Source organism: Theropithecus gelada, chromosome 12 (assembly GCF_003255815.1).
Source record: "Theropithecus gelada isolate Dixy chromosome 12, Tgel_1.0, whole genome shotgun sequence".
Classification (NCBI taxonomy): domain Eukaryota; kingdom Metazoa; phylum Chordata; class Mammalia; order Primates; family Cercopithecidae; genus Theropithecus; species Theropithecus gelada.
In genome coordinates this window covers 72,879,526-72,904,624 of record NC_037680.1, presented here as the reverse complement: position 1 = coordinate 72,904,624, position 25,099 = coordinate 72,879,526, and the positions used below count along the sequence as shown (strand labels likewise).

Below are 25,099 nucleotides of genomic sequence, written 5' to 3'. Positions count from 1 at the left end.
AATTTACATTTGGGCAATTTTTATGTTGTGGATTATAACATATTCTTTAGTAAAATTTTGGGGAAAACAGGCTTTTCCTAAAGGGCAGCAGGCTGGAGGATAAATTGCATTTTCTGATACTTTTTCACTTGGAAAGAGAAAGTGAGGTGCAGCTCCAGTTACCCCAGGTTCTCTGTTAGGTTCTCATTTCCTAGCAGGTTGTGTAGAAGGACATTTTCTGGTTTTCCTAATCATTTTATTAGCATACTCTTGCAGAGTAAGATAAGCATGAAGTTATGATTGTCTATGATAAACACGGAGTTTATCTGAATGCTCATTTATACTGAATGACTGTAAAGGCTCTCTCTTGCTACACACAGGGGAAATCCACTGGGGAGGGAGCTTTGGTGGAAGATTTGGTGATGTCTTTGTTCATCTCAGATGCCAACTGGCCTTTCTGGGGATGGGTTACTGCTTTCTTTTCCTATAGTTCTCACATCTCTACTTACTGCAGGCTAGTTATATCTTGACTATAAATATAGTTTTTCACCCTTTGTTTTCCTTATTTAAATAGTAAAAAAAAATAAAAAATCACTTGGAGTTTGAAGCATAGTATAGTTGAACGGGTGTGTGTGTGCGTGTGTGTGTGCGTGTGTGTGTGTGTGTGTGTGTGTTGTATGTGTGTCTTTTGGAATTTGAAGGGTTAAACAAGTTTGTCTTTTATTATTGTTGGTTTTATTTATCAGTGCCAACTCTAGGAAGTTAGATCCTAGGATGCATTTCTTAAATTCTATAAAAATCCTCTGACAATGTTTTTCAGTACCTGCCCTTCAGGTGAGGTTTAGTAACTTGACATTCACCTCCAGATTCTTTAGCAAAACTATTTTAAATAAAAAACACTTACTTAATGTATTTGTCATCTGCTACTGTCTATATCTTCTGAACAAAATTTGCTGGTTTTGGAATTGAAGTTGTGTGCTGTGGCATTTGGTTATTTGCTTAGTAATTAAATCTCTCTTGACCTCTTGAAGAAAAATGATTTTGTTTTCAGTTGTTTGAAACAGATGTCTTTTATCTAGGAGAGCAGCAGAGCGCAGACCTAATCCTGTTTAGAAGGAGGGTTTTTAAGATTTTTTAAGGAGTGCTCCATCATGTTACACTGTGCCCACTGGGCATGGAACATACAGCTGCAGCACAGACTCACCCTGGGAGGGACGGGTTATCTAAGGAGCTTTAAAGGACCAGCTTTCTACTTAAGCCGTATAGTGAATATTAACCTGTTTCCCTTGCCGTCGGCTTCATTTTCTAAAGCTTTTCAAAAGAATGTGGATAATTTTCTGAAGAAAATGTGTCTTTCTTATTGCAGAAGGCAATAAGAAATGTGAAATCAAGAAGCAAATTGAGAGTTCTTAGGTTTCAGTATTAGAAAATGTGCAGCAGCTGTTCTCTGTTACTGGGTAACACTGATTTTCCCATATGAGAATATTGCATTGGATAAGGTAGTTAAAACTCAAATTTTAGGTATAAAGTTTAGAGTGCTTTGATTTTTTCATTTTTATGTGACTTTGCAAATTAATTTTTGCACAGTGCTTATTTACAATCAAAACATGAACTCTAAAAACTATATTACATTTCCTATAAGGGAAAACTTAAGGTTTCCAAAGCAATTAGATAATAGTCCCTTGTTGTAATCTAAGTAAAATCATTGATTTATTTCCTTTCCAGTTGTCCTCAGTTATGTAAAGTAAAACATCTGAATGAGGTTTTTAAATCCTGAAATAAGACTTTTAGAGATACATTGGTATAGTCAATTTAATTAATACTAAAGCTATTATTGAGCAGAGACTTGCATTTGAGTATTTGTTTTATCCCTGGCCTCATAATAACTGATAATTTGGACCCACCCTCGTAAGGGTTATATTTACTTGGATATATTGCATTTACTTCCATCTCACCTGAAATGATTTTGATTTTCTCAGCCCTGTCAATGTTTCTGGGATTCTGTTTACCACTTAGATTGAAAATCCAGAATTTAGTCCTAATTTCACCCTCACTTTTATCCCCTATATTCAATCTGTCATCATGTCTATGGCTTCTTCCTTTGAAACATTCCTGATTGATATTTCCTTTTCATGTCACTAAAATCCATCTCCTGCAAACAGCGCTGGGTTCTGTGACTGATCAGCTTCTCACTGGTTTCCCCACCTCTGTTTTCTTCCTGTTATCATCAGCCGGTTATAATCTGCATAAACTTTCAGATTACGTTTCCTCAGACTTCCCTTTCCTATTTTCGCCTCTCTTCTCAAGACCCTGGAATGGCTCCCCACTCACTATTCTTGGTTAGGTTCCAACAGGACTACTTCAAGTTCTGTGGCCAAGTTTCTTAAATTCTTGTCTCCTCTTTCTTATATCTTACACTGTCCAGTTGCTGGCTTGTGGGCGGTGGGCTCTGCAATTCTTTTCTAAGGGAGTTGTTTGGAAGTTGTCATTACTTTTTAATACAGAAACAGTTCTATAAAAGCTACGGTTGAGTTCTTAAGCTATAACTCAAGGCCTGTGTAACCTAACATGGCTGATTTCTGAGCCCTGGAAGCCAGGAGCCATGTGGAATAGGTGGAGGCAGGGGAAGAATGGATGTTTTCTTCTTCTTTTCTAAGTACAGGGTCATCCAGACTAGGCAGAACTTCTAGTGGTTTTTATATGAAAGGTTGGTCTTCAGCATTTGTTTTCTGTTCACTGCCTTCCAAATCCTGGTGTTCCTCTCCCCAGGCTCTTAGAAATAAGTAGTTACCCTAGATTAAATAATGCATTAATTAATTCGGTAGTTATAATGTTTGCCTACTAAAATAACCATGGCTACTTTCTATTGAACACTTTCACCCACAGTATTTCAGTCCTTACAATAACCTTGCATGGTACATTAAAATTACTTCTATTTAATAGATAAATACATTAAGGCAGGGTGAAGTTTAAATATATATAGCTATTGATTTATGTACTCACTTACAAATAACCTGTATATATTTGAAAATCACTTAGGAAAAGTTTGTATCATATATGAGAGTTTGTTAAAGGAATATGTAGAAAACCTCCATCCCTTCCCCACTTCATCTCCTCCCCTGACACACAGTGCACCTCTGGGACACTGTTCTGCTTTTGAAGACTATACAGCTTCAGGGTAGAAGAAAAGAAGCAAAAAGAGATATAAAGAGTTTCTGAGACTTGTCAACCTCCCCATCCTCAAATCTATCCGGAGAAAACCCTCTACCCCCTGGGCTGGATGTCTGCATATAACAGGATTGAATAATGATTCCTATTAGAGATTTGGCTCAAAAAGCATCTTTGTGCTAAAGTGTAATAATAAAAACCCTTGGAAGGATTAAGGAATCCTCGGTTGTTAACACATTATTGTCAGCTAGTTCAATGACATCTTCCTCTTAGCTACCTTCAGGGCCTTTCTGATTGCATAGAGTTGAAAAGGAAGTGGGGGTACCTCCATGGTTTAGATTTGTACTGCCCAGTCCAGTATGTGGCTGTGGAGCACATGAGCTGTGGCCAGTTTGAACTGAAATGTGCTTTAAGTGTAAAATTCACACTGGATTTAAAAGCCTTAGCATTTAAAAAAAGAAATAAAAAAATTAGTAACTGTTTATATTAATGTTGAAACAGTAAGTTTGGATATAGTGAGTTAAATAAAATGTTATTAAAATTTTCATCTGTTTTATGTTTTTAAAATGTGATTACTAGAAAATTTTAAATTACACCCATGGGTTGTGTTATATTTCAGTTGGACAGTGCTGGTTTGGACTAATTCTCCATCTGTCCTATGTCTTGCAGCTTTTGTTCAGCCTAGTAGCCATGCTCTGTACTATGTCTCCTCTCTTTCATTCTCTCCTCTTTACTGGCCCTTTTCTCTCAGTTTTTATTCATTCAGCAAATATTTCCTGTTTTCTTAGTTTCTATGCTGGTATTAGGAACATGCAGAATCTCTTCCATCCTAAAAACAAAACAAGGCCGGGCATAGTGGCTCACGCCTGTAATCCCAGCACTTTGGGGGCCGAGGCGGGCGGATCACGAGGTCCGGAGATCGAGGCCATCTTGGTTAACACGGTGAAACCCCGTCTCTACTAAAAATATAAAAACTTAGCCAGGCATGGTGGCGGGTGTCTGTAGTCCCAGCTACTGGGGAGGCTGAGGCAGGAGAATGGCGTGAACCCGGGAGGCAGAGTTTGCAGCGAGCCAAGATGCACTACTGCACTCCAGCCTGGGACTCCATCTTAAAAAACAAAACAAAACAAAAAACACAAAACAAAACAAAACATGAAAGCAAACAAACCCAACTCTGTCTCAATCCATGTTGCCCTCCCCACATGCCTCCTTCTCTTCGCCATCTAGCCTTTTGAGGAAGAGCCTGGATTCTTTACTCCACTTTTACCACTCCATGCTAACTCTTTTGGCCACCAATTTTCCCCACTCCTCAGTTTTTCCCTGCAGCATTGGACACTGTCCTTGGAGTCTCTCCTTCCTTGACTTTGAAATTCTCTCTCTCTCTCTTTCATTTTTCTCTCTCCCGCTTTAACTTTGTTTTTAAGCGTGTGACTGACTCATCAGATTTGTGACACTGGTGGACCTAACCTCATGGAGCCTCAGTATCTTCTGTGTCACGTTGGGGCTTGCATTCGTCAGTGGGCACTGTGGTGACCCACCCCCTCCAAGGCTGGTGCTTTTTATTTTTTGAGACAGAGTCTCACTCTGTTGCCTAGTCTGGAGTGCAGTGGTGTGATCTCGGCTCACTGCAACCCCTACCTCCCTGGTTCAAGCGATTCTCGTGCCTCAGCCTTCCGAGTAGCAGGGATTACAGGCATGTTCCACCATGCCCAGCTAATTTTTGTATTTTAGTAGAGACAGAGTTTTACCATGTTGGCCAGGCTGGTCTTGAACTCCTGACGTCAGGTGATCTGACTGCCTCAGCCTCCCAAAGTGTTGGGATTACAGGCGTGAGCCACTGCGTCTGGCTGGTGCGTGGTTTCTTTTGCAGAATTCTCATCATCTTCACCAGGTTCTGTGGAAACTCTACGTTTGTTTTTTTCTTCCCTCCCTCCCAGTACTCTCCCTTGGTAGTTTCTTTGTATCCATGCTTCCAATTAGAATGCTCTTCATGCCGTTTCCTTTTTTTTTAATTCTTTAAGGCTCACGTCAGATATCACCTCTGCCACCAAGTGTTTTCTGTCATCTTCAGCCAAACTTTTGCCTCACAAATCTTTCTCAATGTCCTCATATGAAAACAGACATAATGATGTTATCTCTCAGAATTAATTCACAATATTCTGAGGCCTTACTCGAGATACTCGATGTGAAAGTGCTTTGGAAAAGGTTAAGCCCGTTATAAATATATTTTTATCCCTTTCAGATGCCCTACAACATTCATTGTCCCCACAACATATTTGTTAAGACTAATTATACGTGTATATAAAGTGCCATTGATACCTTGAATTATCTCATATATGAATATTTACTCTTGTTCCCCAAAATTCCAAGTTCCCACAGCTTTACGGTAGACATGTATAAGCTAGCAGATTCACACATTTCTAGCTCTTTTTGCTCTTTCACTGAAAACAAATATATTATGTATTATGTATTCAGTTTTTGGCCCTTAGTTGCGTGTCTTTTCTTGTTAGAATGCAGGCTTTTTTGAACTAGGGACTTTGACTTTTGCTCTGTTGTATCCTTAATGCTTTTCACTTAGGAGGAGCACAGTAATTTGTTGCATGAACGAAAGAACCCACTACTGGTGATGAAGTTGAATTTCAACTTTTATCTCTGGCTTGAGGACCAGGGAGTGGCTCTTGTCAGTGTTATGGGGCCAAAGCTTGGGCTCTGAGATATCTGAGGTCCTCACTGCCTACAAGGCTCTTTTGTTTCTGTTAGGGGCTATGTTTTGAAATACTGAAGATGCTGATTAAGTAGAAGGGGTGATGGGAATTATGGGAATATTAAAACCAGTTCTTGATATAATTAAAATAGAATGTAGTCACATAATGGTATTAATACCTAAACTTAACAAAGCTCTTACTATATGCCAGACAGTGTTGGAAATGTTTTATCTGTACTGATTTATTTAGTTCTCTCTAAAATCCTATGAGGCAGATGTTATTATGTTCTTCCTGGATAGGTGGGAAAACAGAGGGACGGAGAGTTAAAATAAATTGTCTAAGATCATAGAGTGATAGAAAGTAAACATGTAGCCGAAATCCGGAAGTTGGTCTTCAGAGCTTTTTCTCTTAGCTGCTGTGCTAACCTCTCTCTCTGCTTAAATACAGATAATTTAAAAACAGTAATGTGGGTGTGCATACATGTTATTTCATTTTTTTCTAGAGCGAAATAATTGTCAGTAGTTCTTCTGTTGTGGTTTTAAGCCATAAGGGTTGTGACCTATTTCTTTCTTTCAGGGAAGTAGTTTAGACAGCCTGCATTTTTTATTGAACTACAATGTGTTAGGAGTTAATTATTTATAGTTCTTGCTGAAGCTGGTGTGCTGCTTGACTCACTGAGTTTATAAAGAAATAATGGCCTGTTGAAAGTCAGTAAAATGAAATTTCATGAAACTATCAGATTAGAAGTTGACCTGTATTTTAAGCTTCATAGATTGATTTTCTAATAATTATGGATTCTTTTATGGTATCAGAGTTACCATAGACCACATACAGAAAATAAGTGCCATCTTTATGAAGAGAGATATAGGATTTAAAACCATTGAACTGAGTAAATCAGCATATCTGTTCATTTTTATTTGTATCCTTTTCACAAAAGATATCTTGTCCAAGTTATTTTCATTCAAGAGATAGTGCTCAAAGTATGAGATCCACTTTATGACAGAAACTACTTGAATAAATACATTTGCAAATGCTATAAACCTAGCACAGAAGCATGTCCTCTTCACCCAAAGTGTCTGTGAACTGAGTGAGAGGATGGGAGAAATTAGGGAACCCAATCTTCCCTTGTCCTCCTCTCAGACTCAGTAGCCAAGGTTGTTAGCTGTCACGTAAATATTGCACCCAAGGTTACTTTGTTTGTTTTTTAAATGAAAACTCATGCTGACTTCTCAAGACCCAATAGGGTTTACCTTGAAATGAAACATGGCATAATGAAGATGGTGGCAGGTACTAAGAGTGCGGAGTAAGTGTTAAATCCGTAAATGCACGAGTGGATTATGTATTTCTGAAAGGGATGGTACAGAAGAAAATCAGATCAATTCTATATAAAGCTAGTGAGATCCGAGTGAGGTAATGTAAACCCATGGCAAACAGGTAAGGCGCTGGTAGATAGAACCTTAGTTGTACTGCGTTAAAGTACAGGAGGTACTGGAGTCTCTGTGTGTGTCTGGAAGTATTTTAGAACTAGACTCAGTGAGCCAAAAAGGGGCTGTCTAAGTTCCAACAGGGTAGGCCTTGTTCCTTTGGACGGAGGCCAAGTGGGAGCCAAAGGAAATGGCTTATCATGATCCAGATGGCCCAAATAATGTGGACCAGCCAGAAAGTCAGGATGGCAAGGGGCAGGCTCAGGAAAGGGACTGGAGATACAAGTTATGCCAAGAAGTATCTAGGAGAAAGATGCTCACTCTTCCTGCATCTCTTCATTTAACAAATATTTATCAACATGTACTATGTAGCAGGCACTGCTGTAGACACTGGGGATAAAGTAGCCAACAAAACAGATGAAAATCCCTGTCTTTGTGAAACTTACATTCTTGTCAAGTGAAGTAGACAATAACCAAATAAATAAGTAAATTGTATGGTACATTAGATCACAAAACTTGCTATAGAGAAAAATAAAGCAAGAAAAGAGGGATGGGGAATGCTGGGGTGCTGTGGTTTTAAATGCGATGGCCACTATATTTAAGGGAAGAGGTGACATTTGAGCAAGCTCCTGAAAAGATTTCAGTGAGTTACATTCTTATGCTAAGGAAACTGAGCAAGTGAACTTGTACTCAGTGGTATACTTCAACTGTATTTAGCATGTGTCTTGCTATTTTAAAATTTCATTGCAGCAGCAAATAAATATGTGTGCGGAATGGAAAAGGAGAAGAGGGTGCCATGTTTGAACATGGGGTATTTGGGAAAGGATAGACCTAAAAGGGATGGCAGGGAGATCCTCTCCTCCTTGATTGCTAGGAGAAAGCTGTGCCAAGTGAAATCGAGGGTCACAGGCATGTGACAGCCTTTGCCATCATGTGACTTGACTCTATAGAAGCTGTTTCTGACATCATCAGTTGACAGAATAATAGGTTTTATTTTGACAGCAGAAGATTACATGGTCAGGCTTTAATAAACACTCTTTAAGGCTTTATGTCTGGAAAGCTTAAATCTAATTCTTTGTGTCGTAGCACTAATGTTTTATGTTTATCTGTCTCCTGCAGCTTTGTAGGCAGCCAACCCCAGAGAGGCAGACGGGATGGCTAGTTCAGCCCGGGAGCACCTACTTTTTGTGCGGCGTCGAAATCCCCAGATGCGGTACACGCTGAGCCCAGAGAACCTCCAGAGCCTCGCTGCCCAGAGCTCCATGCCAGAGAACATGACCCTGCAGCGGGCCAACAGCGACACCGACCTGGTGACTTCTGAGAGCCGCTCCAGCTTAACTGCCAGCATGTACGAGTACACGCTGGGGCAAGCCCAGAACCTCATTATCTTCTGGGACATTAAAGAGGAGGTGGACCCCAGTGATTGGATTGGACTTTATCATATAGGTGAGTCAAATGGAATGGACTTGCATGTGACTCAGAGCATACAAGTTTCTAGTCTGACATTTTTACCATTCTGTATTTTCTCCTGGAAAAAATTCACACGCATATATACACACAGCAGATTCTGGGAATTTTTTTTCTTCTTTGGGAGGAGGGGATTCAACAGTACCTTTGCTTATATTATGAAGTTTGTGGTTACATCTCTACCTAATTAAATGTCAGAACCTTCAGAACCTGTAGGTGTTACAGTATTTTCTATTAGGTCGATGCAAAAGTAATTGCACCAACAAAACTTGCATTTCTCTTGGTCAGCAGTCCCATTTTAGAAAGAGATATCTATTAACATTTACTAACATTTTTAAACTGATGAAAGAGATGTCTAGATTTAGATGACATATTTTAAAAGCTCTGTATTTTCTAAAATTTGAGTTTTGTTAAGAACTACTTGTAGCCTAAGATGTCTTTTTATTTTTAAATTTCATGACTCTGTCCTAGATCAATTAGGGGAAGGAAGTGTCATGTTTTCCTGACAAATGACTTATAAATAATTGCTATTTGTTTTAGTAAAAGCAGTCCAGCTCTGTTTAGCTAATTTACGCTTGTTGTTCTTAGTGAACTTACATTTGCTGAGTGAGCGATGAATGAGACATCCAAAAAGTACGAAGTCTGCCACATTGGAAAGCAGAAATCTAACCTACCAACTAAACAGAAAGAAAATTGAAATCCAACCCAATAATAAAATCTAACATTCTCCAAAGTTGGAGAACTTTTTCATTGAACAAAGACAATTCTCTCCAAAATTTAGCATCAGATATTAGGAAGCCATTGTTGCTTTCAATGTAAGTTGTAAGCCAAGCATTCCCCACCACCCCGCCGGCCTTTTTTTTTTTAATGAATAAAAGAGGAAAAAGAAGACCCATCTGTTTATGGCAGTGCTTCTTAGCCAGGGAAGATTTTGCCCCCTAGAGGACATTAGGCAGGGTTTGGAGACATTTTTGGTTGTCACAACTGGGTAAGGGGATGAGGCCAGGATGCTGTGAAACATCCAGCAATGTACAGGACAGCCTCCTCCACAAAGAGTGATGTAGCCCCAGATGCCAATAGTACCACTGTTGAGAGGCCTTGTTTGAGGCAAAACAACACTCTTGCTGAAATTTTGTTAGAATGTTAAACCCACTGAAATTTATTTTTCCCTGGGATAAAGAATTTTATATTGACTGAAATAAAAACATTTGGTTTGTATTCACTTCTATAACTCTTAATGATTAATCATGCTGGAAAACAAAAAATCCAAAATGGGCAAAACTTTAATGAATTATTATCTCTCTTTTTTTTTTCTTATGGTAACCAAAAAAGGGGAAAAGTCTTCACAGCATTTTCCCTAAGTGTGTTTAAAAATATAATCAAATTGAGGAAGATACACAAGTTAAAAATTACATTTGTATTATTATGTTCACAAAAAATCTTACAGTTTTGATGGGACTTTAGAAGTAACCCTTTTGATTTGAATGTAATTTCACTCTTTTGCACTTCATATAACTTCTCTTTAGACTTTCTCTTTTTTTCCCATTTTAGATTTTATTTTATAATCTTAATAGAAGACTTAGTATAAGACTACGAATACGAATACCAAAATGTGTTTTTAAAAATCCTTTTATGATATTTGTTTGGGAAATAATCAATTTTACTTTCTCATATAAGGTGATTTATTTTGTGTATGAATAACTTAATCTTTAAAATGCTAGAATCACTTAAAAAATTGATTCCCATACACACACTTGCTATATTTCCCTGTTTAAATGTAATCAGGAAGGAACTAAGGAATTCCATCCACAGTGAATCTTATCTCCAAGTGACCAAAACCACAAAATCTTGATGTTGTATTTTACTTTCTAGAGGAAGAAGTATAGGTCAGAGTCCTAAGTCTGGAATTAATCCAAGGCTATCACTAGGAAAGCAGAATTAGGAAATAAATCCCTTTGGAAAAGTGGTAACTCTTCATCAGTTTATTTCAAGAAGCTTCTGTGTCTTTCTCATGTAAGTTATCATTATCATTGTGTCTTTGTTCCCCATGTTACATGTCTTTTTTCCCCTCCTTTGGCTGCTTTCAAGATTTTTCTCTTTTATCTTGGTTTCCAGCAGTTTGTCTATGGTATTGCTAGGTGTGATTTTCTTTTTATTTATTCCCGTTGATATTCTCTGAGTTTCGTAAGTTAATGTTTTTGATGAAATTTGGACAAATGTTGGCCATTATTTCTTCGAATTTTTTTTCTATTTTTGTTTTTTTCTTCTTTTTCTGAGATACCAGTTATACATATGTTAAAATCATTTCATGTTGTTCTGCAAGGCCGCGAGGTGCTGGTTCATTTTCCTTCAACATCTTTTCTCTTTGATATTCAAATTTGATAATTTCTATTTATCTATCTTCAAGTTCACTAACTTTGCCCTTTTCTTGTCTTCATTCTGTTGTCAGTCCCACCCAATGGATTTTTAAACTTTGAGTTATTTGACTTTTCATTTCTAGAATATGCATTTCTCTTTTTCTAGTTTCCATGTCTCTTATGAGATTTCTTGTGTGTTAACTCATTGAGATCATATTTTTATTCAGTTCTTCAAACTGAATTGAATATGGCTACTTTAAAGTTTCTGTCTTCTAATTTCAACATCTAGGCCATCTCAGGAGGAGTTCTTATTGACTAGTTTTTTTTCATTGACCATGGTTCTTATGATTTCTTTGCATAGCTAGCACTTTTTAATTTTACACTGGATATTGAGGATTCTATGTGGTAGAAATTCTGAGTTCTGTGGAATAACAGTGTTTTCTTTTTTCTAATAGGCAGATTTATTTCTTTGAACTTGTGTAGGTTTGATTTTTCACACTTTGTTAGACTGGATCTGCGAAAAGGCCGGTGTATTTTTCTACTATTTCTAACTTGGTTGAATTCATCCTCCGAGTTTGGTCTCCCCTGTGGATTTTGTTAGGTCTTGCTTTTGGGCTGTGGTGAAATAAGTGTATGGTAGGTCTTATTCTAGTACACTGTGCTTATTCCTAAGCAGCAGCATTTCTGATGTCTTAGCTGGATGCCCGGAGTGCTAGCCAGGTCTCTTCACTCTGGCTGAGCTATAGCTCCAATGTTCACCAGCACTGCTTAACCTCTGTTCACTCTGTTGTCCTCTCAGCCCTGTAAAGCTGCTCTTTATAAAGCCTTGGTCATTTCTTTCTGAGTATGTGCAGCCCAGACCTTGGCCAAAGATTTGTAGGGGATCCCCTTTGTGGACTTCTGGCCCTCATTCTTCTAGAGCTCTTTTGTTTCCAGGACCCTGGCCTGGAGATTCTAGTACTGCAGTTGACCCAGACTCTGATCTCTGTATCCAAGCTCAGCAGAACTACTATGGACTCTAGCTTCTCGCTCTACACTCAGGAAATTGTCCTTCATCTGAGATCTGGGTGATCATAGTGTCACCTTGTAAGTTTCTCTTTTCTCTGAGATTATAGTCTAATACCATCTGTTTTCCAATGTCTGAAAACCACTTCTACTTCTAATTTTATAGTTATGTACATTGGGAAGGCTAGTCTGGTGCTAATTACTTTGTTAAGGTCTGAAGCTGAAGTTCCTCTATGATTTGATTTAGGATGGGAGATAAGAGGTCTCAGTTTTCCCCTCTAGCCTTTTCCAAAGAATGATAAATATAATTGATTGCTTACATCTATGTTGTCACTTCTTACTGTATTTTCTAATAGATTTCTATCCCAGCAGGAAAAAGGGGTGAGGACCTGGCATCCCAGACCCCACAAGAGTCCATTTTCTGCCCCCTTCCCTCTGTAGTCAGAACCCTGATTGGGTCAGTGGGGTGAGCAGTAAGTCCTTAATCTCAGGGTAGGTAGGCCCTCCCCAGGCTCAGGAAAGGTCTAAACTTGTATGCTAATCCAACCATTGAGTAGTCTAGAAGTAGACATGTAACTCGGTTCTTGCCCATGAGATCTAATGGGAAAACTTTGGGGGAACTTTGCTTTCCAATGAAAAACCAGAGTTTCATGAAGAGTCTTTTAAACTTCCTCTTCTATTGTCCTTGGAACTCTGGTGAAAAGATACGATGTCTTGAGCTGTTGCATCCATGTAGCAATCATGAGGCATCAATCAAGAGAATAAAAAGCTATGGATGGCAGAGCAGAAAATAGATCTTGGACTGGCACTCTGAAGTTCATGTTATATGTGGAAAAAAATGTTCTTCTCTTTGTTTAAGTCAGCAGCAGGCTTTCTTGTATCTGCAGTTGTTGCTAATAGAGCCACTAACACAGCTAGAAATATAAGAAAGGGAAAAGGGTAACAACTGCTTTTAAAGGCAAGATAAAGAGTGAGTGGGCTGCTTTGGTAGTTACTACTTCGTGGAGAGTGTTAAGGACTATTTTAATATCTGTGAAAGCCACCAGGTTTTTAAAAGAAGTAACAAAATTTTGATATAAAAATTCTGAACACAGTAACTCCAAGCCATGTGGAAATTTTCAGTGCTTTAATAGGACCAATAATATGATGGGAATAATGTTTCAAATGAGTACTTAGTAACATGATAATGTGCAAAACAATTTTTTGGATGCTGTTAAATGAAAGTAGGTAAAATGAAACATTTGGAGAGGAAGTGAAAGAAAAGAGGCAGCACCATGCTAAATGGGAAAAGATTTTTGAGGTTCAGGTTAAATCATAAATTTAATACTGTGTGGATAAACAGGAACATGCATAATAAATTCTCTCTTGGGCTCTGTGACATAGATGTGCTGAGAATCCAGATTTCATAACAATAGCATGTGTGTCAGAAATAGCTTAAGATTTCTATACCTTTTGGTAGGAAGCAGCCTCTGCCCGTCAGTTGTGTCCTGAGAAGCTTGACTGTTTCCTAGCAACTTCTAGTTTTAGTTATGGAACAGAGAGATGGTCTCTATAGAAATAAGTCCCAAAGGAGAAGGAATTTAGTGGAACATCAAGCTGATGAGGTGTGGTTTGTTGGCACACTCTGCATTTTGATTGTGTTTCTCTTGGCTTACATTTTCTTCCCCTCTAGAAATGTGAGTTTTGTTTTTGTTTGGCTCATTGTGCAGAATGTTTTGTACAACGCACTCCAGATGACTTGTAGCACTTCTTATCTGGAGGGAAAACATATGCATGTGAATCAGAAAAATAAATCTTTCTTTAGGCATTTTTAGGCAGTAAATAGGCCCTATTGGAAATACAAAGAAAAAAGTTGAAAATACCGAAGCATTATTTGAGGAGCCTTTGGTGTGAACACCGTTCTCAAAACATATGCTAATTATATTTCCTCCTTCCAGAAAGCCTCATATACACCCTGAGATTTCTAGAGATGATTTCAATGGAGCTATAGTCCCAAACCTCCAAATTACAACAATTCCTGCCTTGCAGATGGTTTGAGGAAATCACTAGGCTTATAATTTATTGTTGGTCTCCAAAATTAGAATTGATTCCTTACAAATTTAACAGCGCTCCTTATTGCCTCCTCCTAAGTGCACCAAATAAAAAGAACCAAATGCTTGTCTTATACAAAGACACTTAGGTCGTGCAACACAAACAGCTTTCCATGAAGAATCAAATGGAAACAGTTTAAAGAGGACGTAGATCATAGTAAATTTGTTTCAGGCTCACTGTCTAATTCCCTTTCACCTTTGGACCTATGTTATTTTTTTGGCTGTTCAAAAGAAAAGCAAACACTCCAAAAGGCTTTGTTTGCCATTTCTCATTTGTAGGCAACTTCAGGTACTTAACAGAACTAGGAAAGTGCACATTAAGACAATTATTTATTTATTTTGCATAATGAAAATGTAAAAGTGTATACTATGCTATATACCAGTAGTTATTCTAAGTACTGGTCTGCAAACTGTTACTGATCTATGAACAGATAAGATGCTCCTTTCTAGAGTGTAAATCAATATCTGATTCCTTCAATGAGAAAATGTTGCTATGAAAAAAAATAATCTAAACTAAAGTTTCTTAATGTAAGTATTTCAGATTCTGGCTCAAGCTTCTTATATTGTCATGGACCGGTAACAAATAATTTACCAGCATTTCTTTGGACCACACTTTAAGTAGACCTCTCAGTGTCTATGGATTGATTATGTCTTCAAAAATGAATGGCAGAACAACTGTATTTTGACTGTCAGTCAAAAAAAGTATCATAATATATTTTGACAATTTTCATATTTCTTCACATTTGGAGAATAAAATAAAGTAAGATTGCAATAGTGAGCCAAGGCATTATGATCATGTATCTTAGAGCTTTAAGATCCCTAAGTTTAAGCTTATGTTTTATAAATAAATAACTAAGGTCTAGATTGGTGATACCCTGCAGCTTGTTGGGGGAAGAATCAAGGCTGGAACTTCAGTGTCCTATGTCCCAAGTCTTCATTTTTCTTTCCTGTGTTCAGAATTGTAGTCTGGTATTTCCCAATTGTTAATTACTTGCTCACCACCTTCTTGATTTTTTGGCAGTTTTAGATGATTGGCTGTAGTGTTAATATTTTTCTTAAAACCATCTAATTGACAAAGGACCAGAATAGACACTTCTCAAAAGAAGACAAGCAAATGAACGACAGGTATATGAAAAAAAAATCAACATCACTAATCACCATCAAAATGCAAGTCAAAACCACAATGAGATGTCACCCCACACCTATTAGAATGGCTGTTATCAAAAAGACAAAATATAACAAGTGTTGGTGACATTTGGAGAAAAGGGAACCCTTACACACTGTTGGTGGGAATGTAGATTAGTACAGCCATTATGGAAAACAGTACAGGAATAACTTAGAGATAGTGTGGTTTTGGTTCCAGATTCCTATAATAAAGTTAATAGCAAATTAAAGCCAGTCACCCAAAGTTTTTTGGTTTCTCGGTACATGTAAAGGTTGTGTGTACACTATAATCTAAATATTAAATGTACAATAGCACTAGGTCTTAAAAAAAACTGATGTATATTCCTTAATTTAAAAATACTTTATCATTAAAAAATGCTAATGATCATCTGAGCTTCAGTAAGTTGTCATGTTTTTGCTGGTGCAGGGTCTTGCCTCCATGTTGATGGCTGCTGATTGATCAGGGTGGTGGTGGTTGCTGAAGGTTGGGATAACCGCACAATGTCTTTAAATAAGACAGAGATGAAGTTTGCTACATTGACAGACTCTTCCTTTCACAAAAGATTTCTCTGTAGCATGAATGCTATTTGATAGCATTTTACCCATGGTAGAACTTTTTTTCAAAATTATAATCAATCTTTTCAAACCCTGGTGCTACTTTCTCAACTCAGTTTATGGAATATTCTAATTTTTGTTGTTGTTGTTGTCATTTCAACAATGTTCACAGCTTCTTTATCAGGAGTAGATTTTATCTCAGGTAACCACTTTCTTTACTCACCCATAAGAAGGAGCTCCTTGTCTATTCAAGTTTTATCGTAAGATTGGAGCAACTCAGTTACATCTTCAGGCACCACTTCTAATTCTATTTCTCTTGCTATTTCTACCACATTTACAGTGACTTCCGTCACTGAAGTCTTGAACCCTTCAAAGTCACCCATGAGGGTTGGACTCAACTTCTTCCAGACTCCTGTTAATGGTGATATTTTAGTCTACCCCATGAATTGTGAATGGCATCTAGAATGGTGAATCCCTTCCAGAAGGCTTTTAATTTACTTTGTCTAGGTTCATCAGAGAAATTACTATCTATGGCAGCTATAGCCTTAAGAAATGTATTGCTTAAATAATAAGACTTGAAATTCAAAATTACTCCTTGGCTCATGGGCTACAGAAAGAGTGTTGTGTTAGCAGGCATGAAAAAAACATTAATTTTCTTGTAAATCTTTATCAGACCTCTTAGGTGACTGTTTTTTTTTTTTTTTTTTTTTTTTTTTTTTCCAAGCAGTAGGTCTCAATAGTGGCCTTAAAATATTCGGTAAAATATTCAGTAAAAATATTCAGTAAATCTAAATGACAGAAGTGCTGTCATTTAGGCTTTGTTGTTCCATTTCTAGAGTGCCAACAGAGTGGATTCAGTATAATTTTTAAGGGCTCTAGGATTTCTGGAATGGTAAATGAGCATTGGCTTCACCTTAAAGTCACCAGCTGTATGAGCCCCTAACAAGAGAGTCAGTCTGTTCTTTAAGCTTTACAGCCAGACATTGACATCTCCTCTAGCTATGAAAGTCCTAGATGGCACCTTCTTCCAATAGAAGGCTGTTTTGCCCACATTGAAAATCTGTTGTTTAGTGTAGCCACTTTAATCAATTATCTTGGCTAGATCTTCTGGATAACTTACTGCAACTTCTATATCAACACTTACTGTGTTACTTTGTACTTTTATGCTATAGAGACGGCTTATTTCCTTAAACCTTATGAATCAACCTTTCCTAGCTTCTAACTTTTCTTCTGCAGCTTCCTTACCTCTCTCAGCCTTCACGGAATTGAATAGGGTTAGGGTCTTGCTCTGGATTAGGCTTGGTTTAAGGGAATATTTTGACTACTTTGATCTTCTCTCCAGACCCCCATAATTTTCTCCATATCAATAATAAGGCTATTTCACTTTCTTATCATTCATATGTACTCCGGAATAGCACTTTAAATTTCCTTCAAGAACATTTCCTTTGCTTTTACAACTTGGCTAACTGTTTGAAGCAAGAGGCCTAGCTTTTGGCCTGACTCAGCTTTTGAGATACCTTCCTCACTGAGTTTAATCACTTTTAACTTTTGATTTAAAGTGAGAGATGTGTGACTCTTCCTTTCATTTAAACACTTAGAGGCCATTGTAGGGTTATTAATTGGCCTAATTTCAATATTGTTGTGTCTCAGGAGATAGGATGGCTGAAGAGAGGGAGAAAGAGGATTGTTGGGTCATTGGAACAGTCAGAACACACACAATATTCATTTTGATTAAGTTTACAGTCTTACATGGGCACAGTTCATGGTGCCTCAGAACAATTACAATAATATCATCAAAGACCACTGATCAGTGATCATCACAACAGGCATAATAATAATGAAAAAGCTTGAAATATTGCAAGAAATACCAAAATGTGACACAGAGACATGAAGTGAGCATATGCTGTTGGAAAAAAAATGGCACCAACTTGCTCAGTGTGGGGTTGCCACACACCTATTTGTAACAAAAACACATTGTGAAGTGCAATAAAGCAAAGCATCATAAAAAGAGTTTTCTATGTAGGCTCCTCAAAAAATTAAAAATATAAATGCTATATGACCCAGCAATCCCACTTATGGGTATACATATCCAAAGGAAATGAAATCAGTATACAGAAGAGATATCTGGATTCCCATGTTTATTGCAGCACTATTTACAATAGCCAAGATATACCGTCAACTTAAGTGTCCATCAGTGGATGAATGGATAAGAAAAGTGTGAGATACACACGCACGCACACACATACACACACAATGGAATACTATGCATTCATTAAAAAAGAAGGAAACCCTTTCATTTGTGACAACATAGATGAACCTAGAGGTATTCTGTGAAGTGAAGTAACTCGTTTGATTAAAACAAAACAAACTGTCTACCCTGACAATGTTCTAAGCAATAGTGTTAGAGAAAGGTTTGCATTGTTAGGTATATTTCTTTCTGACATGCATTAACTGTTAAGGAATAACTTTTGTCAGTGAACTACCCAGGACCGTCACAGCAGCACACTTTGAGAAGCTCTGACATTATCAGTTGTTGAGATCTCAGGTGCTACAGTTAGACACATTGGTAAATTCAATGAATGACTAGCTGAATGACCATGGGCAGATTATTTAACTTTTTAAACCTCAATTTCTCCATCTTTAAAAAAATGACTTAAGAAACCACCAACATGAGAATTAAGTGAGGTATTGCGTATAAAATGCTCAGCAAGGTGCTTGGGCAGATTGTAAGGTTATGATTATTATAAACTATCATTAATATTTTGGTAATTATTAATAATAATAAAATCATTTTACTGGTAGCCTGAAGCTACAGCACAAACTTAACCACTGAATGAATTCCCAAGAAGGGATTTCCAGTTTAAAGTGACACAATGGGCCACTTCTACTTAAGGAAAACAAAATTCATTTATTTGAAGCAGAGCTCTAGAAATTATGTAAGCACTTAAAATGTGAATGCTAAATAATACAGTATTTTAATTTGAGTATTGTGTAGGTTCCAAATCAACATGCTTTACAAGGCGATGGGAAATCTGCAATTTAATTTGAAATTCAATCAAATGGAACAAAGAATTAATGTATTAGGTATTTCATCTTCAGAATAGCTATCAGATACGGTTAAGAGTGGCTGATCCTAAGTTCTTTTGATTTTTTATCATGATTTCTGCCAAAGAAAAGTTGTTTTAGGTCATATCTTTAAAATATTTAAATGCTCTTAGAAAATAAGAGCTTTGAACATGAAATTGTTTTTTTGGAACAACTTAACTCTAAATTCTTGTCACCTAGTCAGATTATGCTGCAATAATTTACTAACCCTGCATCCTCAGGGCTTAACAGAACAAAGGATTATTTATTGCTAATGCTGCATGTCTAGTGTGGGTTGGCAGGGGGCTTGATTCATATTGTCATGTAGGGACTCAGGCTCATCACCTTCTTTATTTTTTCGTTTTTGGATTATTAAAGGCTCAACCATTTTATCATTATGCCATCTGGACACATGACCTCTTTGGGCAAGTGTCAGGGGAAGAGAGCGCTGGAAACTCTTATGCCAGCTCTTAAATGCGTAGGCACCAAAACCACACATACCACTTCAGCTCACAGCTCATTGTTCAGCATTGTTAGCAAAATTCTGCCTAACTGCAAGGGGAGTGGGAAATGCATAGAAGTCTGGCTATTCAGTGAGCAATCAGTGTCTCTGCCATAGTAGAATGTCTTGCTAACAATGTATCTAGTCTTCTAGTCTGTTTCAAAGCCTAAGACATCCTTGCAGGGTCACTGCAAGAATAGATATTAGGGGTTAGAAAGTATCATACTTTGGAATACATTTTGTAAAGTGTTCAAATACTGAATGAGCAGGCATACCCAGGGCCATACCAAGGACAGTGCATGACCATTGTGGATGAAAAATAGTTTAGTGGAATCTGAATTCACAGGATCACCTTGGTAGCTCAGACTATCACGGATCTTCCTTTTAAAATGCGTGTGGAAGTTTTGGTCCACAGAGGAGTCCACATGTTCAAAATGGTTATGAAAGATTCCCCTGGATATTTGGTAGGTTTTCAAAAATTGCATAGGTTGGTGTAACCAAATAAGCTTTAGTGTATTTTATGCCTTAACATATTGATTGCAAGCAATACTTGATATAGGCATTCTTCTCTCCACAGATTGAGATGATTCTAGAAACATTACCTTTGTTGTATTTTTATTGCCCCCCATGCTTATTTGTGTCACTTTTCATTAAAGGAGACTCATATAGCCGAAATTAGTAAATGTTAAATACTTGTAAATATTTTGTGATTGAGTTAAGATAGCTTTTGCATGAGGTTTAGAAATTCTTTGTTCTGGTTGCAACTGTTACTAACCCACGAAATAATTGCTTACTACACATACTAATTTTATCGTGTTTGTTATAATTAGCTTTTTATACTTTCTTAAGGACTAAATAGTGGGCACACCTATAAAGTTACTTATAATGCCATTATTGTATCTTGCTGTATTTCTTAAAGTCTGTTTTGTCTGTTATCGGTTGTTATATCAACTTCCTTTTGGTTAGTTTTTGCTTAGTGTATCTTTTCCCATCAGTTTACTTTCAGCCATTCTTTGGTGTGCTCTAGATTTAACTGCTGTAAATCATGTAAAGCTTTATGATTTTTGATCTAATCTAAGTGAGCATCTTTTAAAATTGGTACATGTAGAGTTTTTTTACATCTGCTTTTACTTTTGATATGTTTGGACTTATTTCAACATCTTATTTATTTTCTGTATATCATGCTTTTTCTTAGTTTTTTTCCCCCCTATTTTTATGCCCTCAATGGAAATGATGAGTTGTCTTTACTCCCACATCTCACATTCTTCTTGAGTGTATTTGTTGGAATTTAAACATTCTAGTCTATTCTCTTAAAGGTTTATCCTTTCAATTTTTGACATGTGTAATTGAGTTAGCATATAATGAATCGGGATCTTTAAGTGCCTCAAACTGTACAAGAATTTTAGGATCTTTTCATCCCAATCACTTTCTTTCCCATCTTTTCTTTTATTGTTGACAACATTTAATTCCATCCTATTTTAAACCCCTTCTTCCACATTAGTCATTACTATTATTATTGTGTTTTTTTCATAGACACTTTCTATGTAACAAACCTCCATAACATAATGGCTGAAAACAATAATCATTTGGATAAATAAACAATTTGAAGATGAAAAAAAAAACCTGACTTATCTGAATCAGCAGCACCAGAGTCCACTGGGCTTGATTTTGTTATAGAACACAGACACATACAAAAAAAGTTGCATTATAAAATAAATGGAAGCACATAGGTGAAGTTTACAATTTAACTTCAAATCCTTGTTGGTTTACCAAACCAAAGAATATCTTTTTTTCTTGCTTAATGTAGGTTATGATGAAAGATGTCAGATACATTCAAAATCTTCTCTTCATTTTCTCCAGTGGGTCTTCCCCTTAACAGGCTCTCACGTGTTCTCTATTTCATTTTGCACCAGCTATTTTTATCATTATTTGTAAAGTCAAGGCCTTAAAACAACCTTATGCTTGCAATCTTTGAGTTACAGTGGAGCTGTGATAACTATCAAAGTCATTATAATTTTTTCCGTCAATTGTTCCCCGCAATCTGGCTGACATTGTTGAATAAATACAGACCTGCTTCACAATAGTGTGCAGTTCATACGGACTTCAGAGAAACTGCATTGAGCAACTAGATTTTCAACCTGTTTTAAGTTTTAGAAACCAGAGTAACTCAGATTTAGTGGTGATGTTAAGGGATTTTTCCACATTTTCATAGTTTGAATTTTTGTACTTATTTTATTTAAATTACGAATTGCAAAACTCCAAATGTATGTTCATTGAGAAAGCATGATATTTCTCTTCCTTCATCAAAATGTGTAAAACAGCAGTCAAATAGCATAAATGATCACATTTTCTCAGCTACTGTAATTCATAAAATCATTATCAGAACCACGATAATGCCTTACCTACGAACAAGCTGGAACTGGATAGAGTCTCCATTAACCTCAATATTGGGTAATAATACAGTGGCCCCGAAGATGGTTTTGGAGTGGGGGTACGGGACAGTAGTATTTGGCAGTTGGAAGAGTTGCTGAACCATTCTGAGTCTCAGTTTCTTAATGTACCAACCTCATAAGATTGCACCAAAGGTGAAACAAGATAACATTTATAATTGTGATACGTGAGTAGCCAGGTAGCCACCCCACTACCCACATCCCCAGCAAACATTTGTTGAGAACCTACTGTGTGGCTGCCACTAGGCAATAGGATAAAACGTGAATCAGCTCACAATAGGGTGAGATATAAGTAGGAAGGAAATAATTGTAATGTACTGTGTTTAGAACAATATTACAAAGACCACAAGAGCATGGAGAAGGGGCAGTTTAATGCCTCAGATGGGTTCAGAGATGGGAAGGGTATAAAAAGGGCTTTACCAAGAAGATGATATTTGGACTTAGTATGAAATTGAGATTTTTTTGGTGTTCACACACAAGAAAGGTCATTCCAGGAGGTGGAAATTGTATGTGCACATGCCAGTCTTTTGTCCTGAAGGGTTTGCAGGTGTACTTGAAGAGAACAGCCCCTGTTCCCTTCCCTTCCTCTGTCTAACTTCTGTGTATCTTTTAAGCGAGGAATCAGAAAATTCTGTCACCCATTCTGTGGGTAATCTACCTAACTATTGTGGGTAATCAGTCTGTTTTCCTACTCCGTTTCCTACTCCCTTTATAATATCACTGTCTCAGTGCTGATTACACTGTGTTATTTATAATTTGTCTTTCTCCATGCTTCTTCCTTCCATTGCACTCTTATAAGACTCCTTCACTGCATCTTGTTCATGTTGTAGGCTGAGCACCTTACCCAGCTCTCTGTGCTGCATCATCTGTGCAGATTCATTAATTCGTTCGAGAGTCAGTTTTAAGCTAGCGTAATTATGGTATGAGTAAATACGTTTTTACTGAGGATGATTCCATATTGTGTAGATTTCAACTAATGATTTTATTGAACAGAATATTTTGGGTATTCATTCATCCATTTGTTTAACGATGTTAGAACTTTACTATGTACCAGGCTTCTGAAAGATTTTAAATATCCTCTATATCCAGGATCACAGTTAATGAGTCATCATTGCAGGTTTTTCCTAATTTTTTACAGTGTACCAGCCTTTTGTTTCCCATTTCCTTACCTATAGGATCTATCTTCAATATTGAAAGCATTTTATGTTTAAATAGAAATAACTTTTTCCTGAATTCAGTGTATCTACTGCTTTATACTCTCATTTTTTGGTCTTTCTTATTCTCTCGTTTCTGAAAATGTGCATCTGCTGCTCTAAGCAGTCATAGATGTTTCCCTAAAAGTTATAACTTCTTTGGCATGAAGAATATCTATTATATTTTTGACACTCTGAAATATGTACCAGTATATATGTGATATAGTTATTATACCTCTAGTACAAGCAAGTACTGTTTTGAGATTATTGATGGATCAAGAAGTGATCATCTGGCTGGGCGCGGTGGTTCACACGTGTAATCCCAGCACTTTGGGAGGCCGAGGCGGGCGGATCACGAGGTCAGGAGATGGAGACCATCCTGGCTAACACGGTGAAACCCCGTCTCTACTAAAAATACAAAAAATTAGCCAGGTGTGGTGGTGGACGCCTGTAGTCCCAGCTACTCAGGAGGCTGAGGCAGGAGAATGGTGTGAACCCAGGAGGCGGAGCTTGCAGTGAGCCGAGACTATGCCACTGCCTTCCAGCCTGGGGGACAGAGTGAGACTCTGTCTCAAAAAAAAAAAAAAAAAAGTGATCATCCTTTCCCTCTACAAAATTAAGTACTGCTTTTTTGGGGACTATATTTATAGCACTAAGCTATACTATTAGACTCAAATATGTTAATGAATGGCTAACCTAAAAAATGTGAAATTTCCAACTGGGAATTTACATTAAATTAACTAACAGGATTCTAAATATTTAGTATGTATCTTTTTAAGGCATCCAAATAAATAGTAGGTTTTTTTTTTTTTAAGTGTAAGTCTGTGGCATATTTTTGACATTGTAAAGCATTCACCATGAAAAGGAAAGCTTTAAGAATTCAGCGAACATCTAGAGGTTAAATTCTTGGTTTTGGGCTCCGTGACAGCCACTTTTTCTCTTTTCACTTTAACTGCCAAAAACCTGTCATTTCTGAGACATTTCAAGGAGATAAACAAGGAGAACTATGCTATGCACATGACCCGATGTAACTGCTGATTTGAGCAAGGTTACTGGTCAGCATACGTAAGGTAACTTGGAGTTTTCTGGTCCATCATGTGATTCATTTGCCTGAATGGAGTGCTATGAAACTAATAAAATTCTTTTGAAAAATCAGGATTGTTTGCCTGTAGTACCAGTGACTTGGGAGGCTGAGCCTGGAGGATCGCTTGAGCCCAGAAGTTTGAGTCCAGCTTAGGCAGCATAGCAAGAGCCTGTCTCTAAAAAATTTTTTTTACTTAAAAATAATTAGGATTATTACTTGTAAAATTCTTTCTAACTGCATCAACACTGCTAGGACAAGCAGCAACATTGTCATCTTAGTGACATTATGTGAAGCTGTCTTTGGAACCTCCCGAATTCTACATTTTAAATAAGTTTCACTCAAATGTAAGGAAACTGTGTTACTTATTTAAGGAAATTGAATGCTAGCAGTGAAGTATGATATTTTTCGTCATAATTTATTTATCTGTTGAAGTGTATTTTAAAATGTAGAGCCATAAAGGTTTTTAATTTAGAAAGAAAATTCATGATCATTTACTCTACTGGTCTCGTTTTATAAATTAGAAGCTGAAGGCTTAGATGGATTAAGTAATGTGTACATGGTTGTTCAGTAACACAGCTGGGAAAAATACAGTGCTTACTAGGAATTTCCTTCATTGTGGAGGAGCTTCTTAAAAAGGAATTAGGTGCTAAAGCCACTTCCTGAAGGTGATTTTTTAGTAGAGCCAAAATTACCCATGAAAACTCCTTAGGAAAGCAATATGACTTAACACCAAATTCAATGGCAGATTTTTCTTCCCATTTTAGAATAGACTGCTGTCTCAGACTGAGTGCCAGAGAAGAAGTTAGCTTATATTTACGGGCTATTTTTATAAGAAAACAAACAAACAAATAATAACAACAAAGCCCTTGTCA

General features: G+C 37.1%; 1 protein-coding gene across 2 annotated transcripts in view; it reads left to right on the top strand.

The window, feature by feature from the left end:
* The window catches only part of HECW2 (HECT, C2 and WW domain containing E3 ubiquitin protein ligase 2), a 384,249-nt gene that overhangs the window by 144,442 nt on the left and 214,708 nt on the right, over nt 1–25,099 (top strand). For both annotated transcript variants that reach the window (XM_025405496.1, XM_025405495.1), the window contains exon 2: nt 8,396–8,722. In XM_025405496.1, the coding sequence (XP_025261281.1) occupies nt 8,431–8,722 (292 nt within the window). In that variant the 5' untranslated portion in view covers nt 8,396–8,430. The remainder of the gene's footprint in view (nt 1–8,395; nt 8,723–25,099) is intronic.